General features: G+C 39.5%; 1 protein-coding gene across 1 annotated transcript in view; it reads left to right on the forward strand.

The window, feature by feature from the left end:
* Positions 1-8,514: 8,514 nt before the first annotated feature.
* Positions 8,515-23,566, forward strand: part of GLDC (glycine decarboxylase) — a 38,731-nt gene continuing 23,679 nt past the window's right edge. The window contains exons 1-4 of the mRNA XM_059836919.1: positions 8,515-8,721; positions 8,822-8,900; positions 18,527-18,662; positions 22,601-22,765. Of these exons, the coding sequence (XP_059692902.1) occupies positions 8,515-8,721; positions 8,822-8,900; positions 18,527-18,662; positions 22,601-22,765 (587 nt within the window). The remainder of the gene's footprint in view (positions 8,722-8,821; positions 8,901-18,526; positions 18,663-22,600; positions 22,766-23,566) is intronic.

Genomic DNA, 23,566 nt, shown 5'->3' on the forward strand with positions numbered 1-23,566 from the left:
ATATGACTGAATGGGTTAATGAGATATGTCCAAGACCGCAAAATGATTCTATCATTTTGATTTCAATGCCACTACTGCTTTTTATTACTTTAGGTGTTTCTGAGTGCTAAGTCCCATTTTAGGGTTCTTATTGCTTACCTTGATTAAGAATTGCTTAGACAAGAAGGTACAGACCTCCTTGTCTGTACTATTAGCTCATACTCCTCGCCCAGTGTTTTCCCTACCAATGTGTCTAGACTGTTTATTTGGAAAGACATATTTCTGGCTTTTAATTTTGTTCTACATAATACTAAACTTCTCTGGAAGAGTAAGGAGACTTATGTGATTTTGTTTCTGGAGGCTTCTTATAATTACATGGTATTATGTTTTAAAAAACAGCTGTCATTCAGACAAGGAAGTCTGAATGTCTCTTGTTGTTGTGCTCTTACCTTCTGCAAAATTTTCAGAGGCTGTATTTCTAGTTCATGGAAACCTTAATCAAGTAAAAAACAAATGTGATTTGATCCTATTATTTATTTCAACTTTTTTAAAAGATTACCAAAGACAGAATTGCATAATGCCATTTTGCAATTGGTAAACGTAAGCACAGAGATGATACATTTTAAATATTTGCCCTTAGGGAGGCTAATATATTAGCACTGTTAGAAGATAGTGATCTTTAATGTTCTCATACAGAAGTAGTAAATTAACAGGCTAGCATTAATTAACTAGGTGCACATAGGAAAATTAAGACAGAGAGATTGATCCATGAGTAACAGGTATAGAGTGCTATAAAAGCAGATGTAATATGAAACTATATAATTTTCAGAAGCTAGTGCTATGGAAATCCTGACTTCTTGCGTCTGTTCATTACTTAACATTTTGCCATGTCATCCTTTGGGAGAGTGGCTGTAATGAGAAAATTATATGAGGCAGTGTGTTCTTTCTTTATCATAATTATGTTGAAAAACTGCAAACAAATTGTTATTAGCATCTGAGATTTCTCAGCTTCCCTCATCATTGTATATGATCATGCTAATTTAATTACCTGTTGGCTGTCTTTACATCCAAATCAACTGAAGCACTGAAAATCATAAAATTAAGATTTAGGATTTCCTCTGCAGTTTTTATCTAGTCTCTAGATATATGCATTAGAATATATTTTTAGAATATTTAATATCGCTGTTTTCTCCCTAGGATGCATACCTTATTTAGTAAATAGGTAGATATTTGACTATTTTTTCAGCATTAGATTTCCTGTTACTCCTAACTCACTCTCAGTTTTTTCTCTTATTCTTTGCCCCTGACCAGTCCTGTTGCAGTTTCTATTCTGATGTGATGGAATAACCAACTGCTTATTCCATCACCCTTCTTCCACATAAACCATATTGACAATGACCAGCATTTCCTATCAATCTGTCAAGTAAATATTCCAAGCTGCATTTTTCATTTGCTTGTTGCAGTCTGTCTTCCTAATTGCGCCCCAAAGTCTAAGCATTTTTCCTTCTCCATATGAGTCAGGATATTACCTTACTATGCTGCACTAAAAAACAACATTCTGGAGTAGTTGAAGCTCATTATCATGAGTTTAAATCCTGAAGAGAGTCGAAGTAAGTTAATGCAGTACTGCACTGAATCAACATTAATGCATGCTCTGTGGCCAGAACGGCAGAATCATGGCTGTACGAATTATGTGCAATCTCTGGGGGACCGTAAGTGAATGGTAAGTCATGGTGAGGTAAAGCATGCTTACTGTACTTGGCATGTTTACAGGAAGTATGGCTGCATCCTAAGAAGTCTAGTTGTTTGAGCCATTCCTTTTAAGGAGCTTATATTGTAGCCGCGTTTGATAGTTTTTATTACTTTTTTTTTTTTTAAGCAGTAACGCAAAAAGATATCTAATACCACAACCAGGACATTGCAACATCTTACTCTTTTTCTAAGTTAAATGTTAACTAAGATATTATGTAACAATAAAGTATTTATTCCCTTTTGATTTCAGAGACAGATTCTTCAGTGCTGGTTCAGTCTTGATCTCTATTTAAGAGTTCATGTAGGTATGTTCACTAGGAGTTTGAAAAATATTATGTACTCTAACCAGCTGCAAATGATCAGGAAGATAGCTGAACCAATCTTTGCAGCTTCTGGTTTGTTATCAGAAGAACCAGTCCCATTTCTTTCATTCCCCTATCCTCACCATGCAGTGCCACTTCCTAGCTTGTACTGCCTGTACTGTGATAGCTTGTACTGCTGTACTGTGATAGTCATCTCCTGTGATCATTTGGTAGCTTAGCAAAACTTATTCATCCAAGAAAATCACCCCTCTTTTTAGGATGGACACAATATAGTGAAATTTTATGTTGATCCATTCAGGAACTTCATCTACATTTATATGGACAAATCTATGTGCATGTAGGCATAGTCAAACTATGATCAAACACAGGGCCATAACTGATTGTAGGCCACCTAGAGCCAGATAGAAAGTATGCTTTGACAGAATCACTTGCTGCATGTGCAGAACTAGTTTAAATAATCCCTTAAAATCATCAGTCATTACAGTTCTGAAAGCAACAGCTTTCTTTAGGCAGATGAGGACTCAGAAACTCCCCAAAAAGGGAAGTTCCCCTAAGGAACTGCAGGATTTCTTCTTGATACAAAGAAACAAAGATGAAAGAGATTTGGCATATTGGAACTTCTCTGATTTATACAGAGGAATTAATAAAATTTTACCTCAAACAGTGACAAGGAAAATGGCTTTGTAATAGATTTCCTTTTACTAAAGGATCTTGTTCAAACCCTCAAAGACAAGCAGCTGCAACCCAATCTTGCAACAGGAGGAGGATTTTTATTCAGTGTTTTTCAAGTTGAGTGATAGTTTCACTAATATCTCTTGGACTGATAATCTAGATAGACACCTAGGATTTGAGATTTTTTTTTTGAAAGAAAAGTTTTTGCTGAAGCTGTCATCTCAGCAGTTTGTAAAGGTGAAGAACAAGCAAGGTAATGATAATTCCCTTTCTACTCTAAAAATAACAAAAAAAATATATGCATATATAAAATCTAGTCTTCTGAAAAAACAAGTCTCAGCTTTTAGACTTCCTGAATTTGCAAAATCTGCATATTCTGTTGCATAATACCTTTAACTCCTAGATAAGAATAAGAGAGTCAGATGTTTATTTCCCAAAGAATATCTTGGTACCTTGTCATCATGGTACCCCTGTTAGGGTCAGCAGTATACAGGTCTCTCTGTGCCAGGGAGAATTTTTTTATTGCCTAATAAAACTCGATTATGCAAGAGAAATTCTTGTCATGCAATGTCTCTTACAAAGGTATTCATAATAGATAAAGCCTCCTGATATATTTATATAAGCATTTCTCTTATCATATAGCCATATTCAGTATTGAAAAGCCAATGGACACAAATAACATGATAAAAGGGTTAACATACCCAGTATTAAGTAACTGAATTTGCATTCAAGGTCTGTCAAGCTTACCTTTGAACTAACTTAAAAAAGAGCAAATGACAAAAAAGACTAGAAAATCACCTGCACAGCAGCAGATAATTCTGCCTTTGCAAGAAATCCAGTGCAACTCCTCCTGGCCTTCGTGGGAAGGTTTGTAGAGGACATTAGTGGGCTTTTGTAAGGATTGACAGTGATAACAGGGAAAAAAAAAGCCATGTATTTGATTGTAATTTGAGTTTTTAGGAAGGAGAAGTGTTTGCCATAGACTGAGCAGCAGCTGCCCTGCTTGGCTATGTGTCATGGAAGTGTCAGGCAGTTCAGTTAGTCACAGCATGAGTGAGCAATTTGACAGATGGAGATCAAAACAGTGATGGTTGGAATTAATGCTCTTTATCTCTTCTGTGGAACTCCCCAACGCCAAATATAAAAGGAGGTAAAGTATGAAAAAGGTTTAAAAGGTCGAAGCATTAAGAGATTTTTTTTGCCAGAAGACTGGATTATTAAGGGGAGTTTAGAACAATTTAAAAGCCAGTGGACAAAGCCTACCTAACCATGTGATTGTTACTGGAGAAAGTCCAGACACTAAGTGCACCTCTGGAATCTACTGACCCTGACCAGGCTCACCCAGGGCATGCACACGTTGCTTGTGAGCCCAAGGTCTCCACACAATTTCACCACAGCCCTAGACCCTCAGCTTTCTTGCCATATGCTGGTCTCCAGCCTAGTCTGGCCTGGCTAGCTGGGCAGACCTTAGACCTACTTGGTAGCTAATTTTCCTCCTGAATATAGTTCTCAGATGTCCATTGCCCACTGTCTTTAGTCCTGTCTGCTGCACGGACTTCAGATTGAAGATGAAACTGGGTCTATTGTCCTACTTGCAGTCTCATCTCCTTCTGCTCTTGCCTGGACCTGGTTTATCTCTTGCCTGGGACTATCAATGGATCCTACTACCAACACCTGGCTTACCCTGCTATGACTATACCTGTGGGACCGTGCCCTGGAGTCGCTCTTTACTCCTGGAACACCTAGTTAGGGAAAAGCAGAACTGTGGTGCTGTCTGACAGAGGAAATGCAAAAAACAAACTAATACCTGGTACCTTAAAAACCTTTGGGCACTTGCTTTCTTCAGCATTTGTCCACACACGAAATGGAATTGGAAGGGCTTTGCTCCAAGGTTAATATTCATGGAGACTTACATGTATATTCAGTGAATGTCCCCAGTTTGTTGGAGTCCCTGCTGACTGGAAGAGAGGAAAGATAATCTTTTTGGAAAATATGAAAATAAGGAAGACCCAGTGAACTACAGGCCAGGCAGTGTCGTCTCAGTGCCCAGCAAGACCACGGAGCAGATCCTTGTGGAAACCATGCTAGGCCACAGGAAGGTGATTGGTGACAGCCAACATGGCTTTACTAAGGGCAAATTGTGCCTGTTTGGAGGCTTTCTATGAAAGATTATAGCACTGGTGGATGAGGGAGGAACAACTGACATAATTTACCTGGACTTCTGCAAAGCATTGGACAGTGTCCTGCCCACCATCCTTGTCTCTGGACTGGAGAGACATGGACTTGATGGATGAATCACTCGTCCATCCAATCGGCTGGATGGCTGTGCTCAGAGTTGTGGTCAACTGCTCAGTGTCCATGTAGAGACCAGGATGACAACACCAATCTGTAAGGTTCAGTCAGCACACTGGAGGGCAGGGATGCCATCCACCGCAACCTGGACAGGCTTGAGAGGTGTGCCTGTGTAAACCTCTGGAAGTTCAGCAAGGTCAAGTTTGAGGTCCTGCACCTGGATCAGGGTAATCTCAAGCACAAATACTGTCTAGGCAGAGATGGATTGAGAGCAGCCCTGAAGAGAATGACTTGAGGGTGTTGGTGGACAAGAAGCTGCATTGTTCTTTATGTATTGACAACCACCGTACTTTTCAAATATTATTTTAAACAAAAAATCATGTTACAGATATATTTCCAGTTGAGAAAAAAAATCTGTGTTAACAGATGTCTCAAATTAAAAGGCAGCAATACAGCACAAACCCATTTACCGTTGCACTACAAACCCATAAGCAGGAGCAACCATGGAGATAGTAATTTAAACTGCTAAAAACTTTTCTTCTTTTGAGGAATTTCTACAGAACAAATCTTGCATCAGAACAGAAGTCAGCATATGTTGGACTAAGTCTGTACTGATATGCACATTTCTTTATTTTGCTTTAGTTGTTGAAACGTCCTTAATACTGTGAGTGCTTTTCACTTTTTTAAGGAATTGTAGATAAAGGAAGAAAGGATAAGACTGCTTTTGAAGAGTAAACTGTTATATTTATTCCATTAAGTGTTTACATGGGTTCAGTGATCAGCTGAACAAATTTGGGAAAAAAGGACATTAAGGACTACTAAATGCAGAAATCCCTGGATGGTAACTGAAATACTGCAGATTGGTATCAGTACATCTTTTGGCCTAGTCTTGTGTTTCTCCTTAGGTAGCTGTCACTGGCCAGACTCAGAAATTGGTTACGACTACAGACAACACTGTAATCTGACCCAATCTCTATATTCTGTGGTAGAGTGGTGCAGAGGCACATCAGCTGGCACAGATTTTCCTCTGTGGGTTATAAGAGGTAACTGGAGTGAATCTTAAAAGAATACAACACAATTTTCTTGTTTTGATAATTCATTATTTTAAAAGGATACAGAAGGATAGCTCCATCACCCCCCATGAACCTTGCAGTATTAGAACAGCAATAGATCTTTTATCTAAATCACAACTGGTGTCAAGACATTCAGAGAAAGTTTAAAAATATCAGTGTTAGAGAAAGTACAGATAACATGTCACTTTAATTTAAAGGGTATAGGGCACTCCTTTTAAAGTCTTGTGCTTTGTCCAACAAAACTGATGTCCCAAAAAGCTGCTGCATAGCAGCTCACATGGTCAGCTCATCAGGCAAAGATATTTGCATCTCTGAGCTTTGTGCAAATAGCTGTAATAATAGCAAGATGCAGTTTCCCAATTCTTTCTTTTCTTCCAAGAAACCTCCTTCCTTCTGCTGATATACATGAAGAAAACAGCTGGTTTTGTTGGCTATGTGTTTTGAAGTAATAAATTTATTCAAAGCTACAAGACTAGCTAACTTTTCTTGATTTAATATCAAAGCACTTTGATAGTCACCTTTGATATCCAAGCTTCACTACCTTTGATTTTCAAGCTTCACTTTCTATTGCATCTTTTGTTCAAGATTCCTATTTTTCTAGTCAAGGCAATAAATAATAGTTTTCAAGAGGCTGCTAAAGAGCTAAGAGCTAACTGATCAAGCACATAAACCAGGTTTGTATCTCTACCACAGTGATAACACATAGCCCATGCTAAGCTGAAGTCTGTGTTGAGGTTCTGAATAAAAAAGGCATTATCCATAGAGTGGCTTAACAAAGCACTCCAGACATAGTGCTTTCCAAGGTGAAGTGGGTGTACCTTGACATTACTGTGTGGCACACCTCTCCAATCTTCCTGTTCCAATGCATAGTTTTCAAGTTGAACTAAACCTGGATTAGCTCTGTAAAATGAAGAAATATGAATAGAAAAAATATTGTTTGGGATGCTTCTCTGTTTCCTCAGACTTCACTTCCTAAAGCACTAGAGATAGCTATAAAACTCTGACCTCACATTGAAGAAACATTTCTGTCAAAGTTATAATTTTGAGTGAGCTGACTGTAATGTCTTAATTTGTGTGAAATATCATCCTGATGCTATCTGGCAGAGAAAAAGGGATAAATTTTTAGGAAAACTAATAATTTGAACATAGTCTGAAAGAATATTTGAACACAATCTGCAATTTTTTTCAAAAAGCTTTAGAATCACTTTAAAAGGGAATTATGTAGGTACAAAGTCATAATGGGAATTAATTTATTACTATCATGGTTTTAATATATTTTTCTAATATTTCTATTTCACTTATGTGATTTCAAGATAAAACCCGTAGCAAAGTTTTAATGTCCTTCCTGCTGCTATCATATTTGTAAAGATTTGTAATAGCTATCGGTTAAAGTCAGGACTGGATTTGTATCATGAACCCTTGCAGCAAACAGCTTTGCTGTTCAAAGCAAGCTTCATCTCACCTAATTTGGGGATCTCTGATTCTGAAACCAGGGACTCAAATCATTACTCCAAACACATAGTGGCATAAATTTGTGAGGGCCTTTTCCTTTATAATGGAGTATTTATGATTGCTCAGATTATATCAGGGAAGTAATTTCATGTTTACTACAGGAATGGAGAGCTTGCCTGAATCAGGGATCTTTGGTGCAAAGTGAACTTACTTTTAGCTTCCAAAGTAGTGATCAGTTATCTTACTAAATTCAGGAGGCAGTAGATCTGTGATACAATTAAGATGAAATTAATGAACACCTTGGAATGTTTTTTCTTTCATTGTTTTTTTTTTTAATGTTGAATTGTTATTTTATTTAAATGTTGATTCAAATATATATCCTCAGTGTAGCAACTCTGCGGTTAGTTCTGGAAGATGAAGAAATGTGGGCATCTGTTTATAATCAAACATACAAACTTGTAACTATGATAGCATCCTCCTCAGAGAGACACAGAACTGAAAGATGGGGAAAAGTAGGTTCCAGTTATCTCTCTGCTCCCCAGAACTAACATCACCAAAAGTTAAAGCAGTAATAAACACACACAGATACACACGCCCTGGTAACAGCTGTGGACAGTGCGTTGCTCATCCTAAAGCTCGCCGCTCGAAACCAAGTCCACGCTCTGCTAAGGAAGCACAGAAAGCTTTTTCTCCTATTCGTTTTGTGAACGAAAACCCTCTCTACTGCGAAAATGTTCGTCCTCCGGGGTGTGCCTGTGAGTGGGGGGCAGATCCGGGTCAGCCCGGCGGGGGATGCTCGGCGCGGCGGGGGTCAGGGCCGGGGGGCGGGCGGGCAGGTGGCGGCGGGCGGGGCGAGCGCGGCGCCGCCCCCGGGCCCCATTGGCGCGGGCGGTGGGGGCCGCGCCGCGCCGCCCCCCGCGCACAAGTGCGAGAGCCCGGCGGTGGCGGCGGGGCTGTGCTGTGCGGGGGGCATGCAGAGCTGCGGGCGCTGGTGGGGGCGGCTGGCGGCCCGCGGGGCGCCGCACCTGTGGGCGGCGGCGGGGCAGCGGCGCTGGGGCGGCGGGGAGGCGGCGCGGTGCATCGAGCAGCTCCTGCCGCGGCACGATGACTTCTCTCGGCGGCACATCGGGCCCCGGGAGCAGGAGAAGCGGGAGATGCTGCGAACCGTCGGGGTGCAGGTAGGCGCCGTGCGGGGCGGGAGCTGCGCGGCCGGACCCTCCCGGTGCGGGCTGTGCCGCCCCGCGGGAGCTAACCGCGGCGTGCGGGCGCTTCTTGCAGAGCGTCGAGGAGCTGATGGACAAAACCATCCCGGCCAGCATCCGCCTCCGGAGGCCGCTGAGGATGGATGACCACGTCTGTAAGTGACCGCATGGCTCGGGGTGCTCCCGGACTCCCCGCGCCCTCCCGCGACCCCTCCCGGCCGCCCGCGGGGGCGGGGGGCGCTTGGGGTGCGCGCCCCCTGCCCCCGATGTCCCCGCTGACACGTGTAGCGGTCTGATCTTACCGCCCGAGTGAAAGTGCAGGGTAAGACTTAAATAAGCGTAGCAGCACAATCAGCGGCACTTCATTCTTCTCTGAACAACTCCGTAGATTAATTTGGCTGCTGCGTTTATTGCCATCCTCTCGGAAATCGGTAGGAAAATATGTGTAGCAGACAGGGGCTGCTCGAAAACTCGCTTTGGAGGTCAAGTGCTCCATTGACTTCACTTTGTCCTAAGAGCCTAATGTGTAGGGAAAAGTATGACTAAAAATCGTCCCCTTAGTGTGGATTGCAGCTTCAAATGAGCCACTGTCTTTTGGTGGTTTTGTGTATCTGCAGGATTTCTTTGTTATTCCTTCTCCCTGACACTCCCCCCCGCCCCAAATAATAACCTGCGTATCTTAATAACGTGAAAAGTCTTTGTCTCGGTATTATGGATACACAGTAGACTAATGGCCAGAATTTTAAATCTGTCTAATTGAGTGTTATGGGTACACTGCAGGAACATCTGAGTCTGCTATTGTGGCACTACAGTAATTCAGCAAATTGCTGTAGGAAACTTGATGTGATTTCATGGGGTTTTAGATATTAACATTTTTAAGAGTTAGTAAACACAGTACAAAATTTTTATCCACATAACTGCATTTTTGAGCAAAATCTGTGGACATTATGATGGAAGTCCTGTAAGTGAAAGAAACACTTTAAAATCCCCAATGCTAAACAATTACACTAAAACTAACAAAGCTCAATGGCCATTCAGATATGGGATCCAGTTACATCAGTATTAACTTCATTTTTGTGTCACAATCCTTTTCCTGATTTGTAGAAAACTTGATTCCTCTTGCTGGCATTTTCTCATTGCTCATCAGTGTGCTGTAATTTGAGTGTAAACTTCAGGCCTGCAGCTCCGGTGAGGTTCCTGGCCAGTTCAATCTGGTTACTCTGGGATGACATCACACATGAGAGGCAGCACCACAATGAACAGCCAGGAAAACTAGACCCTGAAAATACAGAGTCTAGCCAGGAGGGATTCAACAGGGAATGATAGTTTCTATCTCTAAAATGTTTTATTAGTACAATGGTATTTTAGTCTCCTGCAACTTTTTCTCTTATTAAAATGGGGAGAGGCTGGGTAGAGAAGCAGAATTTATCAGCCTTCTTGTGTCTGTATAACTGCTGAAAGTAGTGTTTGGCATATTTCCTTATGGTTAATGTGTTTTAATCAAGGTATTCCCTAAGAAGTGATTTTCACTGACCTCAAAGACAAAAACTTTTTAGGTTACTATATTTTTAGGTCAGTAGGAGTGAAATGCAGTTTGTCACTAATAATTATGGCTTAGAAGCCCTTCCAATTCTTTTAATCATTAGTTTTTATTATTAATTAATATGATACTCTTACAAAATTTTTACAGGATAGTGGCCACTAAAAAAACTAAACTGTTGACATCAGCCTAAGTCACAATCTTGACGTCTTGACATGCTCAAATGCTGATTCTTAGTAATTTTGAGTGTATGTTTCCTAAACAGTGGTGCATTAGTTGATGTCCTGTTGTAGGCAAGTTCTCACTGTGTAACAGGACCTCATTAGTTAACAGTGTGTTTAGTTCACTGGCATTTTGCTCCACTTGCTATGCTGCTCTTGTTCCCTTAGAGTAAACTTTGAAAGAATGTGACTGTGATGCAGAGTCTCACATTGCACAGCATGCTACAGTGAGTTTTCAAAAGAGATGCTTGCATGAGGTACAGAAAACCTTTTTTCTGTACATGACTGTGTTTTTCTTCTGCAGCCAGTGTGCTGGACTGTCTTTTATAATTTATTGTGTAGTTGTTTGTCACTAGTTTTCCCCTGAACTGGTAGCAGAAAATTCCACAGCTTTTAAAAGAAAAGTTTAAAGCCTCAGCTTAAAGTTGTGCAACATCACATTGAACATCTTGTACCCAGGACATTGCAATCTGAGTGAAGCTTGCTTTAATGTACTGTTAGAACACTTTCTAGTCACCAGGATGGTATTTATGATGTAAGGATGGGGCATTATTTCTCTATCATGTACCTTTTACTACAGGGAATTAGCAAAATTTGGCAGTGTCATGAAAACTGTATTATATTTTAATTTAAACATTTGTTTTTATTTGCGTGAATGCTCTCACACATGGAAAGAGAGAACAAAACAAGGCAATGCAAGACATATTATTCAATGAGCTTCAGCATTTAAAAAATTTATATTACAAATACAGCAATTTCCACTTGTATTTATAACTTCACAATGTAATCATAGTGACTCCACAAATTGGAGTGCAGCTGAACAAATGAGCTGCACTAGAGCTACTCCTTTATAGTAACAAACACAGCTGAGCTTACATTGAAGTCAATCCTTACAGATAGAATTAGACATGTCGTTCAAGAAAACCACACACTCACCATTAAAAGCATGTCTGTGTATCATGGGTCTCTGCAATTAGATTTGGGTGTTTTGGAAAGCTTTCATAGCTGTAGACCTCATCTCAAGTGTGTATATTTGATGTGTACATTTGATATATAATCTTCAAGTTTTGATTCGGTGTGTGTCACTAGAAAAGATCACATTACGGATCCTTCCATTGATAATCTCACAAGTAGTCTAAAAGAAGGGAAATGAATCAAATGTGTGTATGCAATAGCAGTAAAGAAAAGAAAAAAAAGGTTCCTGGACGGAGCTTGTGGATGGAGCTTGTGTTAAAGAGCTTGTTTATATGGCATTGCATATTACACTGATGATAAATAAAACTTCTGATTACAGTAGAAGCACACATTTTTTTGTGTTGTCTCTCCTAGACATTTTAGCACAGACCTACTCTTCAGTGGAAGAATGAAGCTTCATTACTTCCCTGAAGGACATGACATATATATAGAGAGAAAGTCTTTAACCTTACTTACCTGGACATTTCCTGAGGGCAGGAAGGCTCTGCAGAGGGATCTGGACAGGCTGGATCATGGGCCAAGGCCAGTGCTGTGAGGTCCAACAAGGCTCAGTGCTGGGTCCTGCCCTTGGGTCACAGCAACCCCAGGCAGTGCCACAGGCTGGGGCAGAGTGGCTGCAAAGCTGCCCACAGGAAAAGGACCTGGGGGTGCTGGTGACAGCAGCTGAACATGAGCCAGCAGTGCCCAGGTGGCCAAGAAGGCCAATGGCATCCTGGCCTGTACCAGCAACAGCGTGGCCAGCAGGAGCAGGGCAGGGATTGTCCCAGTGTACTTGGCACTCAAGTTGTGAGGCCACAGCTTGAATCATGTATTGTTTTGGTGCCCTCTCTACAAGAAAGACACTGAGGTGCTGGAGAGTGTCCAGAGAAAGTCTACAAAGCTGGTGAAGGGTCTGGAGCACAAGTCCAGTGAGGAGCAGCTGATTGAGTTGGGGTTGTTCAGGCTGGAGAAAAGGAGGCTCATTATCACTCTCTACAGCTGCCTGAGAGAGGGTATAGCTGGGGTTTGGCCTCTTCTCCCAGGCAGCAAGTGACAGGACAAGAGGAAATGGCCTCAAGCTGTGGCAGAGGAGGTTCAGCTTGGAAATCATTAAGAATTTCTTCACTGAAAGAGTGGTCAGGCATTGGAATGGATTGTGCAGGGAGGAATCATCCCTGGAGGTGTTCAAGGAACAACTGGACGTGGCACTTAGTGCCATGGTTTATATGACAGGGTGGTAATCAGTCACAGGTTGGAGTTGATCTTGGAGATGTTTTTTGACCTAAATGATTCTATGATCTGTTTTTCTTAAGTCTGAATGACTAGCCATTCTGGTAAATGCCAAGTTTTGATGGTACAAGTGCATCTACACACAAAATGCTTTTCTAATAATTTTTAGTGTTATCTGTATTGGCAGATATTTTCTTGTATTGCCATTGTCAGTGATTGAGGAGAGAAGGACTGTAGCTTGTGCTAACAGGTTTCTGAAATAAAATCCTTTCTTTGCTATGAAAGATGAAAGCACTAGCTATGTCCATTCTGGGGCCAAAAAAAAAAAAAGCCATTTTAAAAGTGTCTCTTGCCATGAGCCTGCTGACTGTGTTTTAAAACCATCTGAACATGCCACTGAATTCCAGTAGGAGTTAAATAGCAAAATGTCTGATTTCAGCCAACAGTAACTTTCAGTCCTGTACCTCAACTAATTGTGAAAGAGGGGCTTTTTTACAGTCAGATTTTTCTGCAGATAAAGTAAAGGAAAAACTTAATTTTGGCATGTAACTTCTGTTCAGTCAATATTTACAGCAAGACTAGACATCTGTTTGATTCTTAATTGGGATCAGCTGGTGTTACAGAGCTTAATTCTCAGGATTACAGTAAGGAAACTTGAACAATCAACTTTTCTTTAGGCATTGAAGGTACTTTCGACCCGTTTGAAGTAAAGGACCATATTATCTTATATGAATGATCTTCTGTGTTTTATCCCTACAAATCTACTGTCTATGTCATAGTTATCCCTGCAATGCTGCCATGGTATGTCCATCGTTATATGTAATGATGGGTCTTGTGCATATGTTTGTTATTTCTGCTTTTTAGTTCAGGAGTTGAATTTTTTAAAGAGTTGAATTAAAAAATACTTCTGTGAACTCCATCAGTTTTTTTCTTAAACATTCCCAGGTACATTCTCAAATTTTAGAATTTATCAACATTAGTTCCTAAAATCTCAAGAATGCAATTGGGTCTCCAGTCTAAATGTTATTAGAAGCAATGCTGTTCATAAGCAGTTACAATGTAATAAAGACTATTTGTGTCTCCAAATTAGCAGCTCTTTTTGCAGTGAATCTTCTTTAATAGGATTTTATTTTTTAAATGCCAGTTAAAAATTAATTCTGGGTGAATTTATAATGATCTCCTTATGTCAGACAGGTTTTTAGATCTTGTTTAATAATTTCAGGTTCCTTGCTGCTGGTGTCCAGGCAGTATGATTCAGATGCCTGTGGCAGGGGTAATAGTTACCCTCCAGAGTGTTGCCATACATCATGCAGAACCTGCATTACCACCCAGGGCACTTTGCTCCTCACGCACTTTCAGGCTGCTGCTCTTTTTTCCACAGGCAGCAGCCCTTGTGGGCCGGACAGGGAAAGGCATCCTGTTTTGCTCAGCCTGCCCCTGCTTTTGGCTCCTGGCAGCATCAGGTTGTGTGTGCTGCCCAGGCTGGCTGCATGAGCACAGGTAGCCTGAGTGAAAGGAGGGAAGGCAAGGCACCATGGCTTTCTGCCCATATCTTGAAGTTGGGCACACAGCACCTGGAACATGCCCTTTCCTTGTGCTGTCCTATGGCTTTATTACTATGTGCCTGACAGTGCTTTGGAACTATTTTTCTCCAATGTAATCTGGTTTGGGGCTGGTTTTTTTAAGAGATTGAATTAAATACTTAATTAAGGGAAATAAATTAATCCCCCTTTTATCAGCAGTTCTAGGGGTTTTGCTTCCTTGGTCTCAGAGGCAAGATTTTTTTTAAGGTATAAAGTGAATAAAAATATATCGGACAAATAGTAACCTTCTTTTAGTATTGCATGGTTAAAGTTGTATAACTTGAACTGCTCCTTTTTTTATTTTCTTCACTCTGCTTCTCTAGTGCCATATTTTGCAGGTATCTCACAAGTTCAAGGCAACTCTACTGTGCTAACTACAAAAACACTAGCAAAAATAACAGCACATCGTTTTGTGATCTGATAATTCAGTCCCTCTTACTATTTTTGTGGTATATTCTGCCTTTGCTATCTGTAGATGTAGCAATCTGGAACTGTCCTTGCAGAACCTCTCAGACCCTCAGTAAGTTTTCTCCAGTTATAGGAAAGGAATACAGCAAAAGCAGTGGACATTATTCTGAGTACTGTCTTTGATCATCATTTCTAATGAGTTGATGAGGGGAATAAAGATCAGCTGCAGTGACTTTCCTGGCAAATTTTTTGCTGAACAAGGTTCTTAAAGAATTTTTATTGTACACCCAATAAAATGAGTCTATCATAAAGCAATTTCAATCACTTTTTCTTAGAACACTGGAAACAAACAGCTGAGTGTGACAGTGGCTGGAGTCCAACCATTACTTAAATATAGTAAATTTTTCTTTGTTTTATTTCCCCATTTTGCATATTGGTTCTTAATCTCATTGCTGGGAGAAATAAGAAGAAATTAGTCACACAACCAAAAAATATTTCAAGCTGTGTTTTTTGAACTATGTAATTAAAATTTTTAGGAATCTTATATGTTTTAGTTTTAAAGAAATTAATAAATATTTAGAATAATACAATATTTCCACTCCAAGTTATATACTTTATACAGTGGAAAAAGTCTGCTATTTTCAGAGTCTGGTGACAGTCTTTGGGACCAAACTGGAAATGTAGCAACTTCATTATGAATTTAAAAATTAATTTTTAAGCATACATAAGATCACTCTTGTGTTTCACATTCATCTGCCTTTGTATTAGCATTAGTTATTTACAAAATTATCAATAAAGAGTTAGGCCCCTTTCACAAATAACATTATGGGAATACGCTGTTGGAACCTAGGCTTGACAGAGTGGGAAATAAGGCGACTGACAGAGTCACAGACCCAGCTCAGTCCCTAGCCCCTGCTCAAAGCTTTGCTGTGGGGTCAGAGCAGATTGCTCAGGGCTTCACCCAGTCAGAATGTGAAACCTCCAAAAGTGGAGTCCCTGCTCCACTGCTGGAGTGTCCTCCTGGACCCAGCTCTCCTTATCTCCAGCCTGAGCCTCTGGCCCTCCTGCTATGCATACAGTGCTTCTTAGAGCCCAGCTGCATCTCCTCCATCCCCTCCTTTTGGTGCTGGGAGTAATGGTAAGCGTGGTTTGTTTCATTGCCTTGCTCTCTGGTCTTTGGACTCCAGCTTCTGTATTGACTTCTCTCACCATTACCTGCATCACTCTTATTTGAATTCAGAATCCTATCAGTATAAAGTAAACACTGAATTCATGAAATCTTCATGGATTTTTCTTTGGTCATAGGTAAGCCAGCCTAATAAATAAATCAGGGGCTATTGACTTCCCTTATTCAGGACTGCAGTTATATTTATGAGCTGTCTTCCTAAAGACATACTGTGATGAAGTACTTCAAGGCAGTAGAAGGCAAAGGATAAGGAGTCTTTATCCTTGATCTCTTCAAAGAGGCATGTTACATGTGGGAGATGTATTTTGAGCTGTACTGCTGCCATTGCCCTTTTAGTGACCAAAGGAGCAGGGAAGTAAGGGGAAGCAGGAGCAGAAGGAGTATGGCCTCCAATATTTTGCCACCCTGCTTAAAATCAACTGTGTAGCTGTCTACATGTGATAATAATAAAATGTGATAATTGAAAATTTATTCAGTCTTGGAACCTCTCAGTGTAGATATTCTAGATGGAGTGTGGTTCTACTCTTAAGCACAATCTCTGCCTAAGCTCCTTGCAGCCTCTCTAGGCTTTTGGTTGTGTGCCTTCAATCCGTTTGGAAGCAGGTTTATTTCAGGTTTATCTCCAGCACAAGCTAAATGGCTGCGTGTAGTTGTTGTTAGCTACAATTGCATAGAAATAACTCAAGAAGAAAAGCTCAGTTTTAGCAAACAAAGGAAATATTCTCTATCACATTGTGCAGTATTTGTGGTATGTGCAGAAACCGCACTCAGTGCATTTTTGTGTGTGATATTGAGCTAGCAAGCAAGTTAAATGATAGCCAACTTCTGCCTTCAACTGCAATTTGGAATTAAACAAGGAAATTCATTACCATTTCCAAGAAATCATTGATGTTTGAATTATGCAAGAGCACAAGCCTCTATCTGAAATTGCAACCAAACCAAAAGTGGTAGAGGAAGGTCTCTACAATGTTAAAGCTCACTTAAACAAACAATTGCCTCTCTCTTACTAAAAACTCTGTGGGAGTGAAGTTTTTCACTTTATACTTTTTACACTTTAGAAACTTTGCCCTGGACATTGCTGAGTTCAAACCTAAAAATCATATAACAAGCCTCCAGGAAAAAAAAATAAAATTGCAGTTTACTGAAGCTAAGAAATCAGTCTTCATACATTAAATCTGATGGTAACACTGAGTAAAAGGCAGAGAAGAAATGAACTTTAAAATGAGAACTGAACATCAGTAAAAAAAAATCTGTGAAAGGTGTAATGTGATTGTTGAAGAAATTCATTGAAAATCTGGAGATTTTTGAAAAAAAAAAAATCTTTGTGCATGAAATGCAATAGTAGCAACTTGAGTGAAAGGAAAAAAACCAAGTTTTGAAATCAGAGCCTAAGTTCTAATATCCTTGTTTGTGGTTGCTCTAGAAATTAATTCAAAACCTAGATAATTATTTGCCACCACATTCTAGAAAGTTAACTATTCTGGCTTGATATCTCTTGCTGGAGTAACTTACAGAGAGAAAATAGATTTTGAGACATCCAGAGCCCACGGTACTCTAATTCTGTGATTTGTGGCATTATATTACAAAATGACATCTTCAAGTTGTGGTGCAGAGGGAACAGAACTTGGTGTAACTGTCCCATTACAGCAAACCCTGAAGTCAGATTTGGGGGAAGAATTAAAAAACATCTGCTTCCCTCACCTAGGAGGATTGGTTCTACCCAGGTCTGTTATGTTGGACTGACCTATCTATCTGTGTGATCTTAAGACTACTGACCAGCCTTTTGCATCCTCAGCTACTAATATATTTTAAAAATATGACTCTGGCAGATGTTTATAGCATTACTCAATGGCTGCTAGGAACGAGTTGACTCAGTGTGATTTTTGCACCTTTCAGGATATTGAGAAGCAAGGCCAAAGGGTAAACTATGGCTGAGAGAGAAAGGGAATGCAAATGCTTTCATTCTGTATACTTCAAAATCATTTTTTTGTAATGTCTTCAAATTGATTGGCAGATTCATTTGAAAGTTAATCTGATTTGACTAGAAATACTCTTATTAACTTTTTTTTTTAATAAACTGGTGAAGCATGCTAAAATTGAAATAAAAGAACTGTTCTGTTTTATCAGCAATTTAGGGAAAATGTGAGGAAATTAAGTTCTATGATTCTAAGAAATTATTCCTGGGTGTTTGGTATAAGCCCTCTTTGTGCAAATATGACTCCAATAGAAACAGCTGTGGATGGCAATGGCTTCAAGCAATGTAGATTCTGAAAGATTCAGCTAATAGAAAATGTTTCCTGAGGTACTTTAAATGCATGTGCAAGATGGGTCTCTTCTGGGTTGAATGTACATTGTATTACAAAAAGAGCTCCTTCTGCCTACAGCTGTTTCTCTCACTATTCTTTCTAGATGCTTTGGAACCCTGTTATTATTCAGGTGTTGCATTTTCAAAATTCTGGCAGCATTTAAACTTCCTAGAATATTTTACCAGGTTACTACTTTATCTTTGCTGTTCTTGACTTGCACTTTATTCTGCTACTGTTTGTACTTGCACCACCAGTGGTTTTTTTTTTTTACACTGGGGGAGAAGACATTTGGGTTCAAAACTGTCACTGTTACATGTAGCTGTAGCATTCTGACATATTGTCTTTCCAATTAGGTGAAAATGAAATCCTTGAAACTCTATACAATATTGCAAGGAAGAACAAGATATGGAGGTCCTATATAGGCATGGGTTATTACAACTGCTCAGTGCCTCAGCCCATCGCGCGCAACTTGTTGGAGAATGCAGGATGGTAATGTATCACATTTTATTGTTAAATGTATATCTGTAAGTACACATTTGTCCCACAAACCTATTTTTTTTACTAAGGCTTTCATGTATTTGGTAATGATGTGTGTCCTACTATGTAGGAACTGTGTTGTTCATGCTAAAGCTCGACATTTACTTTAGAAGACACTTTTTTTTGTAAAATACGCCACTATATATTATGAACTAATTCAAGATTACATGTTTGCTTTAAGGAAGTATAGAGAGTTACCTCCTAAATGAAAGTAATTATTTCCTAACTTTTGCCTAAATTGAAACCAACTCCCTCCTCCACTGGTGTACGCAATTTGGGTGGAGGTAGTTAAATACTATGCAATACTATGATCGTAGTTTTCTGATGAGGAAGTTAGAAACGTCTAAGGAAGTAGAAAATTCTTAAGTCTGTTCTCTTAGTATTTCTTTCCTCTTTTGTTTTTTTTTTTTTTAAACCAGAGACCTTCAAGGGTTTGAATGTTTACCCATAAAGTGAGTTCTTGTCTTGTTTGATCAAATAATTCTTTGGCAAACAGCAGTGACATTGAACTATCATAATAAGATAATTCATTTATGAAAAGTCTGAGAATACTGTACTTGGTTCAGGTCATCCAGTTGACAATTCGGTTTCTAAAGAATTGCAACTCAGAAATGATGCAACAGGAAAAGCTAAATTTCATGTGAATTCTAACTTTCCAGCAGCCTGAATGTCATCCTGCATTTTCTCATTTAGTTTACAAGTTCCCCTATCACCAGTCACTAAGATGCTTCTTTTATACTGTATTAAAATGAGTTACTTTACTTTAATTACTCTATTCCTGAGCAATTTTTATTTTAGTAAAATCAGTATTTAAAGGTTTTTGTATATATTTTTAAAAGCCCAAACAACAAAAAATCCCACAACAAACCAAAGGATCATATTACTCAATGCAAAAAGTCATTGCTACTTAGATGTTATGTGGTTTTTATACTTTGGGTTGCCATAAATGGGTCTACAAATCTGTAGACCTCTAAGTCTTACTTATTTTTAGATTTGTTGGCTCTGTTTGCATCACTGGTGGAAACGTTACAGTGTTTGAAGTCAAGGAATCTATGAAATACATCTGTGCAAGGTTTTATTTGGCCTTATCCTTGTTCACTTTTTGCAACATATTCAATCTAAATATTTCAATACAGAACCAGGAAACAAATTATTGGTTGATAGAATCAAAGACAAGAACAGCTAGAAAGTAAGAGGAACAAAATGAACTGCAGACTCTTCAATCCTAAAAACTTAAGTAGTGTTAATGAAACAGCTGAGAGAGTTTGTCCAGAAATCTGATCTTGCACTGTCCAGTAAAGTCAAACTAGATGGCTAAAAGCTAAACTGTTGGATGGCTAAAGTAAGGCTAAAATATTTGTTGGAGAGAAGGTATATATATGTGCATGTATGTGTGCTAAAACAACTATACAGGCTTTATGGAAGCTGGTCAAGAAATCAAACTTCTTATTTCTGCTGAGTGTGTAACACTTTCCATGCTGACACACTTCACATTGCAGCTCCAAGGGAAATACTACAAGCTCAGGCTTATTGCTTCTGATCTATTCTGTCTCCCTTACATAACTTGTGTTTGCATTGCCTGGCATCTGTTAGAGCAACTAGAAGCCTCCCAAAGTTCAACTTGATTCTTTTACCCCAGACATTAAATGTGTAAGAATGCAAACGTGTACCAAGGATGCCTGCATCCTTGAGAGTTTTTCACATCTCTAGTGTAAATTATTAAACTTGTTAGTTAGTAACACTCAGAATGTAATGAAGGCATTGCATTCTGAAAATAGCTACATGCTGTGCAAAAATTACTTTTAGAGAGTTTACTTTTAAATTACTTTAAAAAGTCACTTACCATGTAGTATAGATTCAGGCAGAACACAGAATGCAGACTAAAGCCAGATATTTTATTTGATGAACTTGCAGAGAAGTAGAATCAATTAAAATACGTGGATGCTTAAAAAGTGCCAAAAAACCCTTTTAAAAGGAGTGTTTAACTAAGTGGGCTTATAAGAGGTATCTTTGTGGAACTGTTAAGCTTCTTAGTAGTTTGTGGCAGTACTGGAATTCAAGATTTCTTGGTTGATTTTTTTTCCATCTTTCTGAAATTTATTTGTTTTAGTTCAACACTGACCATTCAAAACCACAACATCAAAGTCATAAGGCTTCAATAATTTTGTTTTGTAATATAGTGTACTTTCCCAGCTACGTGGAGCAGGAGTTCTCTAATGCATTTCAATTAATCACAATGTTTTAATTCTTGTTAGTCTAATTCTAGTTCCTTCTGCAAATTAAAATACAAGAAACGGCCCTTAGGTGAAATAAAATGAGAAAGCATAGTTGTAAAACTTTAGGTACAGAGAAATTTCTTCAACTAATCAATAGAAGTCATTGCTCATGCCAAAGGATTTGGAATTATTCTTTTTATTGGTGAGAACTGAGTGGGCACGGGGGCCATACAGAAAAAAAATCTTAATACTACCAGACTGAAAGTTTATCTGGCAAACTGAACGCTGGGTTTAGCTGCTGTGGAGAAAAAAGCCCTACTATTGGGATTAGCAAGGCTACATGCAGTCTGGGACATGGTCTCACTTGTGAACTATTCAGTCATATGATGATAATTAGTTTAGTTCTAGAACTGGCCAAAACTGAGGAAAAAAACCCTTCAGGTTTTGGGAAAATCATCAAGATTTATGTACTCTATACATAGCTATTGCTTTTTGTTGCTGTACTGAATAGTGTATGTGAATAATTCAAGCAGATGTTTCATTTAATTAGATGGTTAATGTATTAGCATTATATTGCACTTTGAGTTCACTTATTGAATATGTCCTTCTTCTAGCTTTTGTGTCTCTTCAGGACTTTCTCCTGCTTTCTCTCTCACCTTACTATTTTGTTGCTTCTCTCATCATGCTCAATACCAAGTTCTCCGGCTTGTTTTTAAACGATCTTTGGTTTTTACCTTCTTTTGACTTTACACAACTTGAGCTTCCAAATACTGGAATCTTTCTGGAAGGCTTGTACCTTCACTTCATTTTTCAAAAGTCTAAGATTTGCTACTGCCCTTTTAGGGAAGCAAACTGCTGTTTTCTTCCATCCTGAGAAAACAGAGGCCACAAGAGTCCGCACTTACCACTTGTTTCTGGCTGCTACTCTAAATTCAATCTGGCGTAAAGTCTGCCCTGGACTGCCGGGTAATCCAGTGCTCACATTTCCATCAGAGAGGAGAGCCTGACCTCTGTTTTTGCCTTTCATCCCTGGACCCATGCTGCTTTGTTTTCTGGACTGTTCCAATAGAGCATGTCCCTTAGATTCTTGCATCTTTGAGGGAGTTGCTTCTATTGCACTACTGTTTTGTTCACCAAATGACAAAAGATAAAACTTACATCAGTCTGACTTCCCTTTACTAACATATATGGAAACTGTAATTTCACAAGCAGTTGCATACTTCTGAGCCTGATTCTGCGAAATGCCAAGTGCTTTTCTTCTTAGAAGGGTGGAGAAGTCTTGATAAATAAATGTCTTCAGTAAACAGTATTGAAACATTGTGGCAATATCTAGATATGATTGAACAACACATTCTTTTTTGAACATTGTGACTTGATTTAATGCTTCCACACTCAGCGTCTACTTACTCTGTCCTTCTCCATAATGCCCTCACACCTCTGTTTTAAAAGTAATTTCTCTTTTCAAAATGGAGAAACAGAATTTTTGTCCTGTAAAAACTTATGTCAACATCAGAAGGCAAAAATTACAATGTTTAAAGATAACTGTATTGTAACAGATTTCCATATTAATGAAATATTATTTATTTTTTATGTGATACAGTTCAGTTATATATTGCCATAACTTTGTTACACATTTATTTTCTTAGATCCAAACTCAGAACTTTTTTCTGACAGGGTTACCCAGTATACTCCTTACCAGCCAGAGGTGTCCCAGGGGAGGCTGGAGAGCCTTCTGAATTACCAGACTATGGTGTGTGATATCACAGGAATGGATGTGGCTAACGCGTCTTTGCTGGATGAAGGGACAGCTGCTGCAGAAGCCATGCAATTATGTCACAGGTACTGTGTTTAAAAGTGTGGTTAAATCACAGCAGGAAGTAATTTTGGAATTTAAGGTATCTATCCCTGTGTAGGCAATGGATTGAAGTTGAGTGTGGCCTTCTGTGAGCAGTTCACTAAACACCCAGAGTCCATGTTGCCATGCCCCCAGAGAACTTCCTAGTGTTGATGTAAATGTTTAACTCAGACTTTTAAGGCCTTCAGAAAACTAAGGACGTGGGAGAAAATCTAGAGGAAGCAAGACTAACCCTTTTTGGAGGAAGGTTGGGCTAGAGAACACTTAAGCAAACTGGACTTACACAGGTCCTGATGTGCTGCACCCGTGGCTGCTGAGGGGGACTCCTGGTGCCATACAAGGCCACTCCTGATTGTGTCTGAGCAACCACAGTGACTGGGACAGGTGCCTCAGCAGTGGAGCAAAGCAAATGACACTCCTGTCTCCCGGAAGGGAGGAATGAATATGCAGGGAGCTACGAGCCAGTCAGCCTCACCTCGATCTCTCAGTGGGATGATGGAACAACTGCCAGCCCTGGAAACCATTTCCAGACATGGAAAGGACAAGAAGGAGATAAGGAGTCACAAATTAACACAGGGGCAAGTCATCTTTGACCAACCTGATGACTTTCTACAGTTGAGTGACTGGCTTGGGAAGGGAGAGCAGTGGGTCTCCCTTAAATCTCCACAAAGAAACCAAAAATTATGGGCTGGATGAGGTGGGAGAGAGATAGATAGAAAACTGCCTGAATGTTGGCCCAGGGAAGGCTTTGTCAGTGACATGAACTTTAGGTGGAGGACAGTTAT

The sequence above is a fragment of the Haemorhous mexicanus genome, chromosome Z, assembly GCF_027477595.1.
Source record: "Haemorhous mexicanus isolate bHaeMex1 chromosome Z, bHaeMex1.pri, whole genome shotgun sequence".
Classification (NCBI taxonomy): Eukaryota; Metazoa; Chordata; class Aves; order Passeriformes; family Fringillidae; genus Haemorhous; species Haemorhous mexicanus.